Source organism: Filicampus tigris, chromosome 2 (assembly GCF_054856515.1).
Source record: "Filicampus tigris isolate MCC_2025a chromosome 2, RoL_Ftig_1.0, whole genome shotgun sequence".
Classification (NCBI taxonomy): Eukaryota; Metazoa; Chordata; class Actinopteri; order Syngnathiformes; family Syngnathidae; genus Filicampus; species Filicampus tigris.
Genome location: NC_141218.1, coordinates 8,349,729 through 8,369,461, shown reverse-complemented (window position 1 = coordinate 8,369,461; position 19,733 = coordinate 8,349,729). Strand labels below are relative to the sequence as shown.

General features: G+C 45.9%; 1 protein-coding gene across 4 annotated transcripts; it reads right to left on the bottom strand.

Moving 5' to 3' along the window:
* Positions 1-5,021: 5,021 nt before the first annotated feature.
* On the bottom strand, positions 5,022-19,057 carry clcn5b (Cl-/H+ antiporter 5b). Of its 4 annotated transcripts, none has more exons than XM_086019842.1 (16): positions 16,303-19,057; positions 13,722-13,885; positions 13,532-13,631; positions 13,259-13,446; positions 12,539-12,661; positions 11,949-12,155; positions 11,567-11,647; positions 11,257-11,491; positions 11,002-11,177; positions 10,759-10,899; positions 10,498-10,684; positions 8,467-8,609; positions 8,250-8,399; positions 7,325-7,430; positions 7,008-7,224; positions 5,022-6,027 (listed from the first exon to the last, which is right to left on the bottom strand). In XM_086019842.1, the coding sequence occupies exons 3-16, from the start codon at positions 13,554-13,556 to the stop codon at positions 5,937-5,939; spliced, it is 2,070 nt and encodes a 689-aa protein (XP_085875968.1). In that variant the 5' UTR covers positions 13,557-13,631; positions 13,722-13,885; positions 16,303-19,057; the 3' UTR covers positions 5,022-5,936. The 4 variants fall into 4 exon arrangements, with proteins under 4 accessions (XP_085875968.1, XP_085875993.1, XP_085875978.1 ...); XM_086019867.1 differs by having other exon boundaries at positions 8,256-8,399; XM_086019852.1 differs by lacking the exon at positions 16,303-19,057 and adding an exon at positions 15,322-16,258.
* Between the last annotated feature and the right edge of the window lie 676 nt (positions 19,058-19,733).

The window sequence follows — 19,733 nt, the reverse complement described above, 5'->3', positions numbered from 1 at the left end:
AGCGCACGGCACAAATCATTTCAATACAAAGGGGCCATATCATAACAATAACGATAACGGCTGCGATTATCTCGTCTGTTCGACAGCTGCGTCTGATAGGAGGTCGCGCTCTCCATTGCAGTTAAAGAATGTCTGTGATGGTGGTCTTGGCTTTCAGCCGGTCGGTGACCTCTGGTGAATTTGACGTGCCTCTCCGTGGCCCGGCGTCTTTATTGTATGTTTGAACAAAGGCCGAGTGTTATTGTCGAACCTTCGCCGCCCATCCCGCGCCCGGTCACCTCCGCGCGGACTTTATCTCCGGAGCGGCATTCTTTTCCTTCTTAAGCCGCAGTCCCACCATCTCGCATTCTCACACACGTCGTCATTTATCAACAGCGGCCGGCGCTGCCACGTTATTATTATTAGCTGCCTTGCACTGTTTTCCTTCAAGCAAATCAGGAAATGACTTTTTAGAAAGCGCGCGCACACACACACACACACACACACACACACAGTCAGATCCCAAAACATCCTGAAGAGACTAAGCGGGGCCAGGCAAAATTCGGCGGCTGAAAGCCACACAACAATACTTAGGTTGCTGCCCTGCTGGCCCGACTACCGGCCATTGCAAAAGCAGTGGGAGTTGCGCTATCGTCATGCTATCGCAATCCCTGGCAGGGCACCTAAAACAATGCAATAAAGCCTCGAGCATTACTGAGCGCTTGATAAGGTCTTTGAAAAGCCTCCCCCTCCTCGTGGGGACACAAAAGGCTTGGTCGCAGGAAGCCAAAAACGCCCGGGAACGCGCACGCACACAAATGCAGCAGAAGACTATATCTATATGCCCGAGCCGTGAAGATTTTAAACGCATTCTGGAAGCAAATCGCCTATCAAGGGACCGTCTTTTTCCTGCTCCCTTGAAAGTTTCGCTGACGTCATATTTACACCCCAAAACAAGAGGCCCACGCATCAACTTCTTAACATGGAAAATGTTAAGACCAGAAAATCATCAGTATCGAGCTCCTGCGGGAATCAAATCGATTTCAAACGACCTGGATTTGGAGGTTTTGCATTTCTCTGCTGGATCAGTGAAATGGTAAAAATGACACTTTTATGAGTCTCCATTAGTAAAAAAAAAAAAAAAAAAAAAAAAAAAAATAGAATTCTAATTAATATTGCATTTGTGGAATATGAGTTAAACAGCAAAATCCAACCGATTTTAGCCATCTCAGGAGGCGGCTATTTTGCCACTTTCAGACGACTGAAAGTGACATCACAGTTGCTCAGGTAACAACCAATCACTTTACCTCAGCCCTGAGCAACTGTGATGTCATTTTCAGTTAATAGTAAGTGGCAATATGGACAAAAATGGGTGGATGTTACTGCTTAACACATATTCCGCAAACACACTATCAAGCAGAATGCCATGTTTAGACTAGCGGGGCTGCATAAAACATATTATTGTAAAGAATTTCTGACTTCCTATTTAAAGCGGAAGTCAACCCAAACATATTTTTTTCAACAATATGTTCAATGGAGGCCCACTGGTTGAAATAAGGCAATATGATTCATATAAAATATGAGTTAAGTAGCAAAATCCACCCGTTTTTAGGCATCTCAGGGAGCGGCCATTTTGTCACTTCTGTTGATTGAAAATGACATCACAGACCCTGAGGGCTCAGATAACGACCAATCACGGCTCACCTGTCTTCTGAAGCCGAGCTATGATTGGTCATTATCTAAGCCCTGAGGGTGAGTGATGTCATTTTCAGTCGACAGAAGTGACAAAATGGCCACCCCGATAGATGGCTAAAAACGGGTGGATTTTGTTGCTTAACTTATATTCCACAAATGCAATATTAATCAGAATGCTTTGTTTCAACTAGTGGGCCTGCATAGAACATCCATCCATTGATTATCTATACCGCTTATCAGGGTCGCGGGGCGTGCTGGAGCCTATCCCAGCTGTCTACGGGCAGTAGGCGTAGGAAACCCTGAATTATTTGCCAGCCAATCGCAGGGCACACAGACACAAACAAACATCCGTACTCACAAATCACACCTAGGGGCAATTTAGAGAGTCCAATCAACTTATTATGCATGTTTTTGGAATGTGGGAGGAAACCGGAGTACCCGGAGAAAACCCACGCAGAGAACATGCAAACTCCACACAGGGAGGCCGGGGCCGGGATCGAACCCACGACCTCTGAACTGTGAGGCGGACGTGCTAACCAGTCGAGCGCCGTGCCGCCCTGCATAGAACATATTCTCCAAAAAAAAATGTTTGGGTTGACTTCCAATTTAAGGAATTGAACCAGTGCTTGTACTTTTAAGTGGAGTGACTACTTGTGCTTATTATAGCACTTAAGACATGTTGCTTATTTTGATGAGATGAGAGAAAAGAGAGCACATGGGGAAAATCACGACAACACAAAGGGAGCTTCGGGTGGACACCTCGGCATGTTTTGGCAACAAAGGTCAGCGGCGTCATTGCGTTACGTGAGCGACTGAAGCTGTGGGAAAACACCTCAGGTGCGGCCTGGAGGGCATTCACGCAACACCGCACATTGGCTCGGGTTGCATTACACTCACACACGCACGCACACAAACAAACACGCTCGCATGCACAAATATGCACGCACGCGTCATGCGTTGTTGATGTGACACTTTGAGGTGTTGGGTGACTCCTCGAATTGGGGTTGGCGCAGCCAAATGCTTTGAGCGCCTTGTAATACCGGCCAGACAATGGCGGCGGCCATGGGAACCCAGGACTGCCTCACCTCATTGTGCAACATCCCTCCAAGATCTCGGCTTGGAAGTGCAATGTGACGAGATGGGGCCGGGGGGAGGCGCACAAACGCGTGTGAGAGCAAGTCAGGTGGGTAACTCGAGCCCCATGTGAAGCGTCAGCGGGCGCAGGAAGACAAGCCAGTCGTCAAGACGCCACACACATTCCACGCGCCCCCCCCCCCCCCCCCCTACAAATACCTTCGCGCAGAGATTGCGACAAGTTGTCGGCACCGCTCCAGAGCGTCTACAAATGAAGCGCACAAGCAAATCAAGTGTGGACATTTGATGCTTCTTGCTAAATACATTTGGCCAAAAAAATCTGTCCCAACAGTTGCAATTGTCTCGTCACTTTTGACAAACATTACATACAAGCAAATCGCTTCTTATCAAGCTGAGCAAAAGTTTTTGATTTCAACATTTTTCCGTGACTACTCCCACTAAAATCATGTGAAAACTGCAACAAAAGAAGAAAACGGTAAGGACACAAATTTCCTGATAAAGAATGAAAAGTGGGCACTGCTTTGTTTTGCGATCCACCAGAAATATCGTGGGGAAAAATAAGCCTCCCAGTGAGTTACGTCGATTACGACGTTCCAGAAGCAGCCCGAGCCATGACATGCCCGCCATCGTGCTTCACAGATGAGCTTGGTTTTGGATCATTAGCAGAGCCTTTCCCTCACCGTGGTAGACGTTCATCTTGGTCTCATCAGTCATAAAACTTTGTTCCAAAAATTTTGTGGTTTATCTCTATCCCTATATATGCAAAATCCAATCTGGCCTTCCGACTCTTTTTTTGCTGACGATTGCCTTGCATATCTTGTGGTATAGCATGAATATTTCTTCTTTCGGAGTCTTTGTTGATGATGTAACAAGTGACGGTCGCAGCAGAATGAATCGTGAAGTCTACAAAACCATTTCCTCTGGCAATTTACCGAAAAATGCATCCACACTTATATAAAACACTGCCAACGCAACAAAGGACTTCATCAGGAGGAAAAAGTGGAAGGTCTTGGACTGGCTAAGGCAATTATTGGACCTTAACCCAATAGAGTATGCATTTGACCTCCCGAATAGGAGAATAACGGGAGAATCGCCCGGAAACTAAGAAGAATTGAAAGAAGCTGCAGGAAAGACCAGGAAAAGTATTTCAAATGAAGAATGCAACAATCTGGTGAAGGCTTGCTGACGTTATTGCAAGTCAGGGTTATGCCACCAAATATTCAGTTATTCACTGGAAGGTATTTTAATAAAGTCCATTCCAATACTTTTGCTCACTTAAAAAGAGGGTGGCTTCCAACAAAAGGTGCTCGGTTGTTTAACTCATCTAGATGTAAATATCAGGAAATAAAAGCTGCAATTCGGAACTGCAATTCAGAAATCCAAATGTTTTCAGTATAAAACCAAAATAATGGAATTGATCTTGCAGTCCCAATACTTTTGGAGGGGACTGTATATAGTTGATATCTGTATGAATTATGTCTCGACAGCTGTTTTGGCTCAGCCTTCTTGAGCAAAGTGCTCCGCGACTTTGTTAGGTTTGAAGCGGGCCTTCGCCAGACGTCTCAAGATGTTTCGTCTTCTCTTCCACATGTCCAACAGTACTTGAAAAAGCCACAAATGTCACAAGACCATTGTCCCATTGTGGGAAGCAAATACGCGTTTCAGCAAATTCCAGTCTCACCACCAACAAGTTGTTTCGCTCGCTGTGGTTTTCTTCTTGAACCCCCCACCACCACAAAAAAAAAATGCATCCAAAAACGGTGCACCTATCATGAAACTTAAAAAAGCGGAAATCCAAAGCTGGAACATCTTCAGGCGTCCGGAGAAAACGGCCTCCAAACCTGACATGGTTGGAGCGTTCTACTCATGAATAGCCGTTGAGATAATGCCGCAATCTCTTTGAGTTACTCAAATCCTTTGAGGTCCTCAACACATTGTGCAATTAACTATCACGCTCAGGTTTTTAGTTGGGGCCATTTCCATGGCTTTTTTTCTGCATAATTCTGTTGCACCGCAAAAAGAAAACCATGTCTGTTTTTCACTGGATTCATTTCCACTAATTTTGTATTTTTGACTTTAGTCAGTTTGCAAAAATGTTTTAATGATCATTGAGGCTTTTTCATTCATTAACAATTTTGTCCACATGTGTGCGCAGATGGAAGATTATGAGGCTACAGTATTTAAACCCTTTGATATGGTTTTTAGTCCTAATAGCACTTTGAGTGAAACCAGAAGTGAAAATGAGTCAGACGCCCCTGCAAAAATGCAGTCTAATGGTTGCCATGACAACATGGCCTTAAGTCATCAACAGCGACACATGGCTCAAAACATCAATCGGAAATTGTTTAGGGAATTCCTCAGATGAGTTTGGATGTGGGAGAAGAGCTTTTCACTTCCTCCCAACCCGACACGCGAGCCGTGTCCAGCCGGGGTCACTCGAAGAGCAGCAGCGAGTTAGCCAGCATCTCGCATTCCAAACGGATAAATAGAGGAAGCGCGCAGAATTCCACGGGGTATCGGAGGTGTTATAATGGCGCAGAATCATATTTTTGGGAGGAGTTGTTGTCGTATTTCAGTGCAATCTGGTTCACGGGTAAGGCAAACAATTGGGAAAAATAAAAACAGGCAAACATCAAATGAAGACAGAGAAATAATTTTGAAATAATTTCATTCCCTCCACATGGTCTTTGTGCATGCACGCATCTCTCTCTCGCACTGGATGGCATCGACATCCTGGGAAGAGGAGGGGGAGCGGCTGCCGAAAAAATCCATCAGGCTCGACTTGGAGCACTTTGTCTGGCCTTGTCCGACGGCCACGGGGCAGGGCCCGAGATCCTCAAACATTATCTTCTCTGACGTCCAGCATTCTTCTGCTGCTCACAAATCCTCTGCGGTCTGAACGAGGAGAAGGAGGAGGAGAAAGCCCGCTCACTCCTTCACACGGAACCAAAAAGCAGGGTGACAACAACGAAAAACGGAGCAGATGTGAAATATTCCAGAGGCCTCCATCTGGCTGCTCCCACATTGGCAAGTGGGGCTGAGTTTTTTGGGGTTTTTTTCTCTTTTCTTCTGGTCCCAGACATCCATACAGAGCGCATGGTTGTCACCGTGGTCACTGTCACGTACGCAAAAAGAAGTACGGGATCCAAGCGGGCGTTTGGTCTCGTTCACTTGGACAGAATGGAGTCGGGGTCTCTGTTGCCTATCTGCGCCATGTGTTTGACAATGTCCTTTTTGGTGATAATGCCCAGAAGCTTCCTAAGCACACAACCACACAAACAAGAGACAAAAGACAAGCGGAATGAGGCCAGGCCACATAACACAGCTGCGCCACAGGAGGCCCTTTGCGGCCTCGCCTGGAATGGGAAGACAACCGTGTGGGGGAAATGGGGGTAAGGGGTGGGGGGGGGGGGTTAACTTGTCAAGACGCGCCACGCCAAACCACGTCGGCTTGGAAGGGAAGTGATCAAGTGCTTAGTGGTGAATTACGGCGACAATAAGAGCGCCGGCAGTCTGCCTTCCTGCCTTCCACACCTCGTGTGGAGCAACGTACTACCATGACGGACCCGCACCAGAAAATACACAAGAAAAGTGAAATATACTCGACTCGCTTCCTGGTTTGGTTGGGAGGGGGGGATAAAAGCAGCACTTTGGATCACTCTCGGAAAACAGATTTTTCATTTAAAGTAATTCCCCGCCTCCATCAGGGGGGTTTTGCGTTCCATACCCAGAAAGCTCCCTCCCCCGCTGCAGTAAGTGGAAATTAAATAATAACTTTGTCATGTTTTGAAGAATTTATGGCACTTAGAATGTTTTTCACCGTCTTTAAACACACTTGTAAAACAATACAAACACTTTGAAACTTGTTGAGAGCGAGGAAAAGCTGAGGATAACCAAACTATTATACGAACAGAACAGTACGAAAAAAACCAACAACTGAGTAACAACTGTAAATGAACTTCGCCCAAAAACCTGCAATACAGCTGTACTGCCAAAACCAAACCATTGATGCGAACCCGTGGCTTAAATGGCTGAGAAAAGATGCAAGTTATCGCTCCCAAGAGTAATTGAGCGCAAAAACAGAGCAAAAGTACACAAAGCATTTTGAATGTTGCACCCTTATTTCACAACACTCAAGCCCGCTGGCACGAACACTCGGCTTGGCCAAGTCAGCGCGTGTGTGCGAGTGTCCTGCCCTCACTATATCGGCGTGTGCGTGCGCGCGTGAACACGCTTACCCGTTGTGCGTGACCAGGCACCGTCGCAGGCCCAGTTTGCGGAAGATGTCGACAGTGAAGCCCATTGGCGTGCGGTCGGAGATGGTGAAGGGGCTGAGGTCCAAGATGCCCCGGAGGCGGAGGTAAGGGGGGGCTTCCGGGGCCTGGGCCGGGGCGTGCTGTCTAAAGAGCACCTGGGACGCGCTGACCACGCCTCCCCGTCGCTGACGGACATGATCTGGAACGAAGCGAGTACACAAAAAAGGATTTTTTTTTTTTTTTTTTTGCCAACGTGGACACGCGGACGCACAAAACTAGACACAGACGCACGCACACACCTATGGCTGTGAGCAGATCTCTTCGGAGCACGAATCCCACCAACCTCTTGGTATGCTGGGAGACGACCACGGGAAAGCCGCTAAAGTGTGTGCTCTTCACCAGCGCCTGCCAATCAACAAAGTCACCCGGGGTCAACACAAGATGAGAAGACATAAATCATATTTGCGCTCATGGACAAATACTCCTTTACTGTACTTAAAGCGGAAGTCAACGCAAACATATTTTTTTCAAGAATATGCTTTATGCAAGCCCACTAGTTGAAACAGGGCATTCCGATAAATATTGCGTTTGTGGAATAAGTGTTAATCCACTCGTTTTTAGCCATCTCTGGGGGCGGCCATTTTGTCATCACAACTACTCACAACGACCAATCACGGCTCAGATTCAGAGAACAGGTCAGCTGTGATTGGTCGTTGTAAGCAGTTGTGATGTCATTTTCAGTCGACAGAAGACAAAATGGCCGCCCCCAGAGTTGGCTAAAAATGAGTGCATTTTGCTACTTAGCTTATATTTCACAAACGCAAAATTAATCAGAATGCTGTGTTTCAACTAGTGAGCCTGCTGGGAACATATTCTTTTTTGCTTGGGTTGACTTCCGCTTTAAGCCAAAAAATCTGAATTTAACAGCGTTATTTATATTCATGGCAACTTTTATAACCACTTCTAAAGTCAACAAAATACAATTCAAATCAAATGAATACTGTTACTTTCAATCCTTAAGTACACTCAATATAATAACATTACTTTTTGTACTCCAATACAGCAAATGCCAGATACTGGAAGACTTGCTCAAGGAATATCCTCCAGGGTGGCTTCAATGTCAACCAAAGTTCATTTCTGTCTCTGCAAGATACTCGCATTTGGACTCGAGTAGGGTTTTCCGGAACTTGCTACAAGAGTGCATGCGTGCGTGCGTGCGTGTACCTCCACCTGGCCGAGCGTCATTCCGTCCTGCGTGAGCACAGCCAGGGCGGGGTCAGACTTCCGGGGCCTCATTACGTCCTTGGCCAAGCTGCTCAGCTCAAACTCCTCTTCGGGCCCCAGAAACGGGTAGCCTCTGAGGCGGATGAGCGCCTGACGGGAACATGAGCAAACTCGGAGCTGCAGCTTGAACCGCACACATGCACACACTCAGCCTCACCTCGTCGAATCCCACCCGTCCAAAAGAGTCGGCGACCCATTTGCTGGTCACGGTGGCGGCCATGAGTGGCATGATGTGCTCCCGCCTGCCCGTCACCTCAAACATGATCACCACCAGGGACACCGTCATGCGCGTCACGCCACCTGTGGACACGAAGGAGCGCCTTAGAAGTGACCTGCAACCTTACAGGCGGGCTGCAAAACTCAAAGGTGGCAAAACATTGAGGCCACAACGGCAAACTTGGTTGGCTGAGGGTCACTTCACTTTGTGTGCAGGAACCACGCAATAAACAATACAGCAGGCTGTCGAGCAACATAGGTAAATCGGTCAAGTCAAGAAACAAAATCCAATCAAAGTTTCACTTATTTCTGACAGTGAAAAATGTTACTAGAACTAGTGGAACATCTCGTCTGGGTCTTATCTGCCAACATTCAAACTTATTACAAAATTTGATTTGAAAACTTTTTTTTTTTTTTTAATCAAACTGTTTTCTATATTTGAAAATCATTTGTGTAAATTGTGATTTTATAACATGTACGTAAATGGCCTTTTTTAAATCAACTTTTTAAATGCAAAAAAAATAATAATTCAAAATAAAGTGTTAACTTGAAACATTCAACTTTTGTTACATTTGTATTTTTAAACCCTCCAAAAATAGCATACTATGTATCAGTCAAAATATCTACTTTCTCGTGGAAGCATTTCATGCGAGTTGTCTTGTTGCAAGAGCTGGGGACCTGACTAAAGTTCGCCTCACACTCAAAGCGAAAGTCTTCAAAGCGTTCTATGACGCTTCAGCCTTCTAGTGTTCTACGCTTGCGGCAGGTTGACGGCTTGAAGGCACTTGTGACGCAGCAGCGTACTCTAGCGGCCGAGTTTAGAAGTACCTGTGTGCCGTTAGAGTTTGAGTTTCTAACATTGAAGTTGACGTGTCGGGAATCCCTCCTTATCCACTAAATCAGTGTTCAAATCAAACTGTGTGCGCGAGATATTGTCAGCTGTGCCTGTGCGGTCTAGCGCCTGGCAGCAAAATCATGTCTTTGCAACACTGTAGTACTCTTCCATACCAGCAGGTGGCAGCAGCAGCAGGTAACCAATTCTTTTTGTTCAGAGACAAGCGAATTAGTGACGCATGTTTATCCAAACAGGCCCATGTTTCACACTGAGTAAGTATCAATATGAAACATTATTAAATACTTTTTTCTTTGTGTTTATTTAAGACGTTATAATATAATGACATTCTTCAATGTTAAAAAATGCTTATATAAACAATATAACACTTACTGGTTATCTGGTTAAAATAAGCATTTTTTTTTCTCACAATTTTAGCTGCTGGTGTGCCGCAGGATTTTTTCAGTGAAATAAATGTGCCTTGACTCAAAAAAGTTTGAAAAACACTGCACTAAATCAAGCAGCGGCCAATGCCATGTATGAAAAGCAACATTGATGTGAGCTGACTGAATACAGCAGGCAACCATTGCAAGTTGTAAACTACGTATGCTGTTTGGTGTCGCCATAACGTTAACGTGGAAACACATTGCAAGAGTTGCCAAATAACAAGCACTTCTCATCTCCTTCATGCGCACAAACACAAACACATTACCAAAGCAACATTATAGGCCTACCTGAAACATCAGTAATATTTTTTTACGTATTGGTCATAAATTGCATGCCTCTACATTGTTTGTTTTTCCTTTTTTCGGTCCAATTCTTTTCATTTTCTCTTCAAAGAGATAAAGGCCAAACAGCATTTACTGTTGAAGTTATATTAAGGGGTTTGACATGTTCCACATCAAGTATTTGTTATTTATGTGCTTCTACAAAGCCTGTTGATGTCGAAGTGGCCATAAATGGGCTCGCACTCGACTTCCAATTGAGAGGCGTGGCGCTCATCGAATCACTTTCTCTGTGTATTCATTTTGCACTCTGGCATCTTCTTGAGGCACAACTGAGACTTGGCCAACGTACTTCATCATCACACTCCTGAACACCCGATCGTCGCAACCAATAAGATTAGGCAGGTTGTCTTACCAAGGAAGGCAGTGGCGCCCACCATGGCGTAGAGGGCCGGCGCGATGCAGTCGCTGTGAGGCGAGCACCAGTCTCGGGAGAGCATCCAGTCGCGGTGGTGGTAGGCCAGCTGCTTCATGCCCACGCCCAGCAGACGTCCCGCGATGGCCCCCACCGCCATGCTGGGAATGAACACGCCTGACGGAACCTGCGCAACAGGGAATTTACTGTAATCTGTCCCCGTAAAACTGTATCTGTAGATCCAAATTGTGTATGTGTGACCTTGATGCCAAACGTGATGATGGTGATGATCATCTTGAAGAGCAAGGCCAGAGCCAGCTGCCATAAAGTCGTGCGGAGACCTTCTCCGGCCGGCCGACTTGCCACATTGTTGCCCACGCCGGTTTGTGACGTGTTGGCGGGCTGGTGGCAGGGGGGGGGGGGGGGGTCACGCAAGCGCTGAACCAGCCGTAACAAAGCCGAAACACAACAAAGACAAATTCAACGAGCCAAGAGCACGCCGACCTGTTGGTATCCACAGAGCTGCGAGGAGTTGAACAGCGAGCAATCATCAAAGAGTTTGGAAATCAGCTCTTCTCCGCTCATCCTGGTGTAGATGTTCGGGAACGCCAGCAAGGCGGTCAGCGCCGTCACCAACAGAACCTCCGTCACCGGGCAGCGGCCCAAACGGGTCGACTTGCCTGCAGGGGACGGATGGACACGCGCACATGCTTATCAACTCTCACACACGCACGCACGCCGGCACGCAGGAGCACTCACGTGTGCGGCGCCACGCAACGTGGGCCTTGAGGAAGAGCGCCCCCCAGAGGCCTCCGAATATGCCCAAGAGGATGAAGGGCGCCAGCTCCACCGGGTGCCAGCCGGCGTGAAATTTCACATCGAACGGACCATGACGGCTGTTGCCAGACGGGTTGATGGAGTGCAGCGTGAAGGCGGCCACCAGGGCGGCGAAGAACGAACGGCATAGAGTTTTCAGGGAGAAGTAGTAACTCACCTACACCACGCGACAAACACGTCTGTTGACACTTGTTGACACATGCAAATAAACGCATTGCACGTTGAGCCTCACCTCCTCCAAGCTGAACAGGACGCCGCCGATCGGAGCTTCGAACGCCACCGACACGCCCGCGGCGGCGGCGGCAGACAGCACCTGCGCAAAAAGCCGCGACGTTCATGCGGGTTCTGACAAGAAATCGAGGCTTCTAAAACTTCTTGGCCGTAACAGCCGAGATGTTTTCCCAAGGGAGTCCTCATCATCCTATCATCACTTAAACGTGACCTCCACGTGATCGCTTCCTTTTTCCTTTGTGTGATGATGTCACAAGCATTTTTGATTGGCCCAAAGAAAATGGAACGACTCTTTGGGAAAAATGAACCATTTAAAACCGTTTATTGCCGACGCCCAAGCTACAGGTGCCGCTCTGTTGCGGTGTTATTTAGCAGGTAGGTACCTCTCTCCGCTTGGCCTCATTCTGGCGGAATTTGGTGAAGTGGTGACAGAGGACGTTGGCGCAGCAGCAGGCCACGTGGACCAGCGGCCCTTCCTTGCCCACTGTGAGCCCGGATGACACGGCCAACACCAGTGTGACCGTCTTGATGACCAGCGTCCACTTGCCCAATAAGCCGCGGATAATGAAACCGCTCAGGATGGTTTTGATCTGCAAGAACAAAGGCACAAGTGAGCAGATAGGGAAAAAAAAAAAGAAAAAAAACAGCCGCGGGTCAGTGTTTACAACCCCGTCAGAGCGCCACTTTTGAAACCGTCATTTTGAATGCGTGCAAAAAGTCTTAATTTGAAATTTCGCGCCTTTAGTGCAGTACCAAGTTAGGCTGCACAAGTCTCTACTGGAATACACGCAGTGTAATTAAGAGCAAGAAAAAGAAGTCGTACAGTTTCATGCTTTTAATGTTTCTTGTTCCCACAGCACAGAGAAAAAAATGCCTGCGAGTAGAGTTAAACGTTCAGTTAATATGTGTTGCTGCACCGTGTGCAGTTGTTTGAAGGTTTATAATTACGATACCATCTAGAGAGTCGGCTCACCTCGGGGATTCCAGAGCCGCTCGCGTACGGAGCAAAAGCCTGGACCAGCGCCACGGCCAGGAAGGCAAACAGAAGAGCCCAGAACATGTACATCAGGTAGTCCACCGTGTAGGCAAATGTACCCTAACACACACACACACACACACACAGATTTACTAAGAACCCAAAACGCAGGTGTTTGTTGACGTTAACGAAATAAGTGCGCTATTGATGGCTGCGTTGACGGCAATGTAACAAATTGCAAACATTTACAGAAAAGAAAATGTCTCAAAATGGTAGCCTCAATTGAAGAGATGCTACAATACGAGAAATGTCATACAGTTTTTAAAGACATTTTTATAGACAGTATTTAGCAACGGAAATACATTTTTCAGACTTCCTTTTGCCACATTACAGAAAATCATGAAGAGGAGTTTCCCCCCCGGATAACGGATGATAAGTTCCCTCCTCCAAATTCTGTGAATAGGTTATTCATGAATAGCAAACTGTCAATACCCAGGTGCCCGCGATACTCCTCCCAGAGACGTAGACTAAACTACGAGGCAATAATGCCCGTTTGCTCCCGGCGTCGACGCTCAGTTTGTGTGGGCAATCAAGTTTGCACTCCTTTTTAGTTCACACGACCCGAGGTGTTGTGAAAGCCTGTGGGCAAAGCACCGTTTCCCTCATTGAATATGAACTAAAAGAAAAGCTTGTCACTAAAGGAGAGCGGAGGCGCACCTGGGAGGTTCCAGTGATGAGCTGGGCCCAGCTCTGCCAATGAGGGCAGCGGTTCCGCTCCAGAAAGGTGGTCTGGTTGGAGGTGGAGCAGCAGCGCTCGTGGTCTAACCAGAAGCCCAACAGACACGTGCCGTCCTTCATATCAGTCAGCCAGTGGGTTGCAAGGTCGATCCCGGCCGCCACTGCGCCTGTTTAGGGAAAAAAAAAAAAAGACACTTTGGTCATCACCGACACGTGAATTTGAATGTGAACATGACGACCGGACGTACGTACCTGCCATGAGGCCCACCAGGAGCATGAGCAGCCATCCCGAGCACGCGTCGCTAAAGCTGAGCAGCAGAGCCGACAGTGACTCTTTGCTCTTGCTGTTAATCTAAACAAACACACAAACGAGTGAAAAGCCACAATCACAACCACAACAACAACAAAAAAACAGAATGAGCAAAACAAAGGCAGAACGTACCTGCCGGTGCCTGTCACGGCCCTTGTTCTTCTCCTGGACCCAGTCGATGGTGCTGAAGTCCTTGTAGGTGTCCACCCCCGGCAGCGGGTCTTCCTTGGTGCCTGCCAGCTTGCCTGCGCTGCCGCCGTTTATGGGTCCGCCGGCGCCATCCTGCTCCTAACCTCCTGCGGGAGCCAGAAGAAGCGCGGTGGCACTTGGTAACGGCAATTTTCCCTCCCTTCTTTGTTTTGGCTTTGCTATGGAAAGCTTTTAGAGCAGGGGTCGCCAAGTCCAATCCTGCATGTTTTCCATCTCTCCCCGCTGCAACACACCTGATTGAAATGATCAGCTCATCAGCAAGCTTTTCAGACGCCTGATATAGATCATTTTAAACAGGTGTGTTGCAGCGGGGAGAGATGGAAAACATGCAGGATAGGTGCCCTTGAGGACCGGACTTGGTGACCCCTGTTTTAGAGCATTTATTCGCTACCCAGCTGAAGGTTCGTGAAATAGAACACTCTTTGTACACTCCTAGTAAGACAATTCAATGCAGAAGCAGAACAACCGCATTACTAGTTATGTTTTTTCCACTACTGGATGACAATTCTGCACATGAGTGCAACAGTAGCATATGAGCAGGACATCTACATGTTTGGAGGACACCTCGGAATTTTGGCCTGCATCAGCTTGCCTGTAGATATTTTTAGCTGAAACTTGTCAGCAAATTGATGAAGGGGTTCCCCGTGTAAAGAGGAAAAAGTAAAGGATTGATCGTTTCCGAAACACGAAAGCCTCTTAAGTCACGTCTACCTCTTCCTCGCTGTCCCTAATGAAGTGGCCAGCCCAACTGCTCGCTACTTGTCACCACAAAAGGAGGGGGGGAAAAGAAGAAATGTTTTGTTCATGTTGTTTGCCTTTCTTGCGGTTGTTAGTAAAATATCAATGACTTGTAGTTTTGACCAAAGCTACGAGCTAAGCTACGTATGACGTATCGGTCCAAAATGACCTCAAGTATTGACGTGGATGAATTTGCTTGAATAATACTACTCACGTCATTCAGCGAAATATTCGTTAAGTCTTGAATCATCTTTTGAAGAACCGTCATTTCGCATGGAGATGACATGACCCAATGACACCGAGTTTAATCGTTAAAACAGCAAGCCCGAATTGTACGAAATATTCAAAGCTTTTACATTATATTTTCCTAAACAGAAGAATTTGTCCATTTTTAAAGACTATTTCCCCAAGAGATTTTTATCGTTATCAAAGACTAGTTTCTTACAATACATGGCAAATAAAGCATCAAGTAGAATTAACTGCGACGCGCCAAACTTTATGAAAATGCATATTTACAAATCTCGAATATGCTACTAAATTATATTAATAAGTAAACTAAATAACAATTTAATGGTATCTATGGTCAATATATTCTTTTCAAGGTGATGTCACGTATCATTTGAATGTTTTTTTCTGAAATGCCACTTAACTGCTGAACAGCAAATCAACATTAATACCATGTTTTCACAAAAATCAACTTGGACGATGATTGTAATGTTATATTACCATATGTTTTCAACTGCAAGTCATTCAAATCCCCAAATGAATAGGCTCGCTCACGCACCTGTGTGAAAAGTGAAGTTGGTCCTTGATGCGTCGCCTCGGCGAGTCCATGACTACGGCCGATGATCCAATTACGCAACCATAAGCGTTTGTAACACGATTAAACTTGAATATATCCATGCTTTTGGAGGACACATATTTACTAACTCCTCGTGCACTTTAAACGAACTGCCAACGCTGTAAAAAAAACTGTTCAAAAAAACTCTTGCTGAACTTTTGAGACGGGTGTGGTTTAGAGGACACATCACACGTTCTTCAGAATTTACACGGCCTAGGGGTTGGAGGCTCTGGTGAAGTATGTCTGCCATCCTGTGGTTAATACTGGTACTACATCTTTCAATGGTCAGCAAAAGTAATCTATTTTCAATGGTCAGCAAAAGTAATCTATTTTCAAAATGAATCGAGGGTCATCGAGGTCCTATGTGGACCTTCAGTAGCGCTGATGATAAATTGTGGGCCCCTCCATCATTGAACATGACTATGAGCCTTCAAAAGACAGATATTTGTTTAGTGGAAAATGTACCATCACAATACATTTACGCGTTTCTCCTGGCAGCCGATTTTTTTTCTAATTCCCTGGCACCAGGGGGGCTCCGTAGATCCGCTTCCAAGTCTTTCAATGTATCGCTTGTGTCAACACAACAAAGCTGTTGAAACACTTCATTCAACCCTGCGTCAATGTCGCCCGTCACAAAACAGTTTTGAAAAGCATATTAGGCTAGCATTACGAAGAGAGAGGAAGCGTTTGTCTAAAAAGGGTGTCATCTTCTCAGGGTCATGTTTTGCTCGCGACTCGCTACTCACGACTAGTGACTCGCTAATCGCCGCTAGCAGCGAGCAGCTAGCATCAAGCTCGCTAAAATCACACTTCCGCTACGTTGTCGTCGAGTTTCAACAAACCTGACATTTGTTGCACATAACTAACACATAACACAATGCATGTTGCCGCCAAAACCACAAAGCATAGATATTTAGGATTTACCTTTGAAAAGATTTCATCATGTGGCCCTTCTGTAGTTTTTGTTGTGAAGGAAGGCACCTTTCATTTCCGGAAAGCGCGTCCCGAGTCTTGACAGTAGCAGGATGACAGGAAAAGCAATCGAACTACAAGCCGTCGGCGCTTCTCCAAGTAGGTCAGTGGAGCAGTTGGACTCAGTGGCCAGCGCCTACGCCAACATTCTCACCAAACAAATCAAACAAACATTTTGATATCAGATATCTGACCCTTTTCTAACAATGCGTCTTTTTCAAACAAATAATCGAGAGCGGGCATTTGCAAACTCATTCTTATCAAATCTGTCAAACCATATACACTTAAAACAAATACGTCTTTTTTCGCAACTGTTTTTTTAGAACACTTTAAAAAACATCCACAGCTGAAACAACGTGCTGCACATAAATAACAATAATAAATACAAACAAAATATTTATTTTCAATCAATATGTATCTCTTTAAAAACAAAAACAAACCACTGACATGGAAAGGTCCACTGTCTCAAATCTGTTGGCCGCCTGCTCATCCACCAGAGGTCTCATGGTGGTCTCAAGGGTGTAAGAAGTTGTGGTCGGATTCCTCACCGAGAGAGACGCAAAGAGCCGGATTCTGCCTTCGTGTTGGCATATACGAAACACCCTCCCTGTTATTCCCTCACGTTGCAGTCTACGTTTTGCGTGAATTTGTTAAGAAATAAGAAATGGGATCATGACTCAATCTCCACTGCGACCAGTTTCAATTCTCTGTAGCGCTTCTCCTCCTGACGATCGCCTCAGGGTGTGCTGGAGCCACCCAGCTGACTTTGGCGGTCACGAGAATGAAGCCAGCTCCTCGGGGAGAGGCTCGTTCTTGTGTACTTCGACTTCCCTTTGAGCAAAAGCACAAAAAGCCACACAATACTAGTGGAAAGCCAAATGCAGCATTTTTTTTTATTGAGTGCACAAAAAAGAAAAGTGTTGTGGATTTCACATGCCTTCACAACAGGAATAATACACAAAGCATTTCAACAAATCAAACAGCGGTCATGTGAAGAAGGAACGCCGTGGAGGACATCCATCGTCAGCTTGGCTGTGTTTGGAAACGCATGCTAACATGCTAATGCGCTGATGCCACATTCGTACCGAGCGACTCGGCGTCATGAAAAGGTTGACCTACTTTTAAACTACTCCAGCAACTCCAGCGACCTTTTGTGTGGACACTTTCACACCAATTCTCATCTAGAGTTATCCAACAGATTCTTGTCTTGATGTGACAATTTTCCAACAAATTCTCATTGGAATCTGACCTTTTCCTACAAATTCTCATTGAAATTTGATGATCGGGATCGTTATCAGGCTTCTCAGAGCTTGCTGATGAGATGACCATTTGAATCAGGTGTGTTAAAGGAGGGAAACATTTAAAACTTTTAAATATCTCCCTCTTTCCAACACACCAAAACTTATACATATCTCCCTCTTTCCAACACACCTGTTTCAAATGATCAGGATTGTTATGAAGCTTCCGCAAAAGCTTGTTGATGAGCTGATCATTTGAATCAGGTGTGTTAGAGGGAAGGAGACATCTAAAACAGGCTGGATAGGGGCTCTTGAGGACCGGAATGGGGTACACCCCTGTTCTAGTCAAATGACAGGTGATGCCTCAAAGCCCCTCGTCTGTTTGGAGATGAGGTTCAAGTTGGACAAAGATGGCTTCCCTGACGCCTCTTACAAACAGCTGTTGTCTTTTTCCAACAGATTGTTGTCTAGAGTTGACTCTTCCTCACAAATGTGTCCTTTTCTTTTAAACCAGTTCACATCTGGTTTTGACCTTTTCAAACTCATTTGAATCTTTTTCTGGAGATTGTCATATGCGGCGATTTCAAGCACACCCTGAGCACTGAGTGGTGCAAGTTCAAATTAGCGACGGAATGTCCACCGGTACAAATGGAAATTCCCAAACAACAAAGAATGCGAGCAGAGCAAGAAGGAAACGTGTCTAATAGAACAACTACAGGCTTGTAGCCAAGGAGGAAAAAGGAGGAAATGGTGCCTGGCTGGCTGGAAATAGAAACAAGGTTACATTCCTATAATAATGGACTAATTAGGCTCTCGTTAGCAGTTAGCGAAGCGTCGCAAGGTGGCACCTTGTGCTTGGAATCTAGGCCGGCTTTTGTCCTAATTTCTCGCGGTCGGCGTCCTGAAGGTGACGAGCGCAGATGTGAGGGGGAAGCCGACGCCAAGTAAGCTGGCGCCGAGGTAACACGACGCTAGCTGCCCGCAGGTGCTCGTGCGTGAGGCGTTCAGGTTACCAAAGTGCGGAGGTTGACGTCAGTAGCGTGCTAGTGACACCTCAGATCTAATGACTGGAAAAATATTCGAACACAATTGGTGTGCACTTTCCATGTCCGTCCTGTCTGAGACGCGAGGGACAACAACCGCCTCCGTCAACTTCGCTATCACGAAACCGGACGCCAGCCGAGTGTGCTTGTCTTTTATCGTCTGTGTTTGTTTTGTGCGTTCTGAGCCGCGGCCGTCACCGGGACGTGCTCGTGAGTTTGATTTTTTTCCCCCTCCGAGCACCTCCGCTCAATCTCATGCAAAAAAACTCTTTATGATACTTTGCAAACGATAGCAAAAAAAAAAAAATCCTCATCACTTAAATATTAGTCCCGCCCACCCCAACATTTCTGTACATCAGCGGTTGTGTTGGTGTTGTTTTTTTTGTTGTTTTTTTTTTGTCATTTTATGGGGCTCCCAGTCAGTCTACTTCTTTTTCTTCTGGAAACGCCTGAACTGGTTCTGGATGGCCAGCGCCGCCTTCTCTGTTTCCGGCGCCTCCAGGTCGATGTCGATCTCCTCTTCCTGCTCGTGAGGCTTTGCCGTCGAGGCCTTCTCTGCATGGGGCGGGACCGGGGGATGGAGGGGGGCGTTTGGCGGATCTCAGTAAGATTTGTCCAATTCAAGCACATTCTCCTCTCAATCAGTCATGTTCTAACAAATCCTGATGACAATTTTGTCTTTTCCTAATACATTCTGGTAAAATACTGATTAATTTAAAAATATATATGTTTGTGTTACCAGTAGTTGAATGTGTGTCATATTTGAGATTGTTTGATTTATGTTGCACTACTGTGTGTTTTATTTTATTTTTTTACATCTTTTAAACAAACCATGACTTTAAGTCATGTGTACAACATGACACCCAGGTAAATTCCTTGCATAACTTGCATGGCTAAACTAAACCTTGCTTGTAAAAATTTGGATTTGCTTTGTTTTGAATGTCAGGTCCATAGAATGAATGACCTTATCAAAATTCAATATAGGGATACAGTTATGGTATAGATTTATGAGTAATAAATATAGAGACGGGTGTCACTTGTGTACAACTGATGTAAATGGTAAGAGTATATAAAGGTAAAAACAATCAGCCATTTGGCCAAT

Excerpts from the sequence above, each read along its gene's own strand:
- clcn5b (XM_086019842.1), bottom strand. The coding sequence starts at position 13,556 with ATGCTCCTGGTGGGCCTCATGGCAG. Across the intron at positions 8,400-8,466 it reads GACGGGTGGGATTCGACGAG|GCGCTCATCCGCCTCAGAGG; the intron begins GTGAGGCTGAGT and ends TGTTCCCGTCAG. Across the intron at positions 7,431-8,249 it reads TGACGCTCGGCCAGGTGGAG|GCGCTGGTGAAGAGCACACA; the intron begins GTACACGCACGC and ends GTTGATTGGCAG.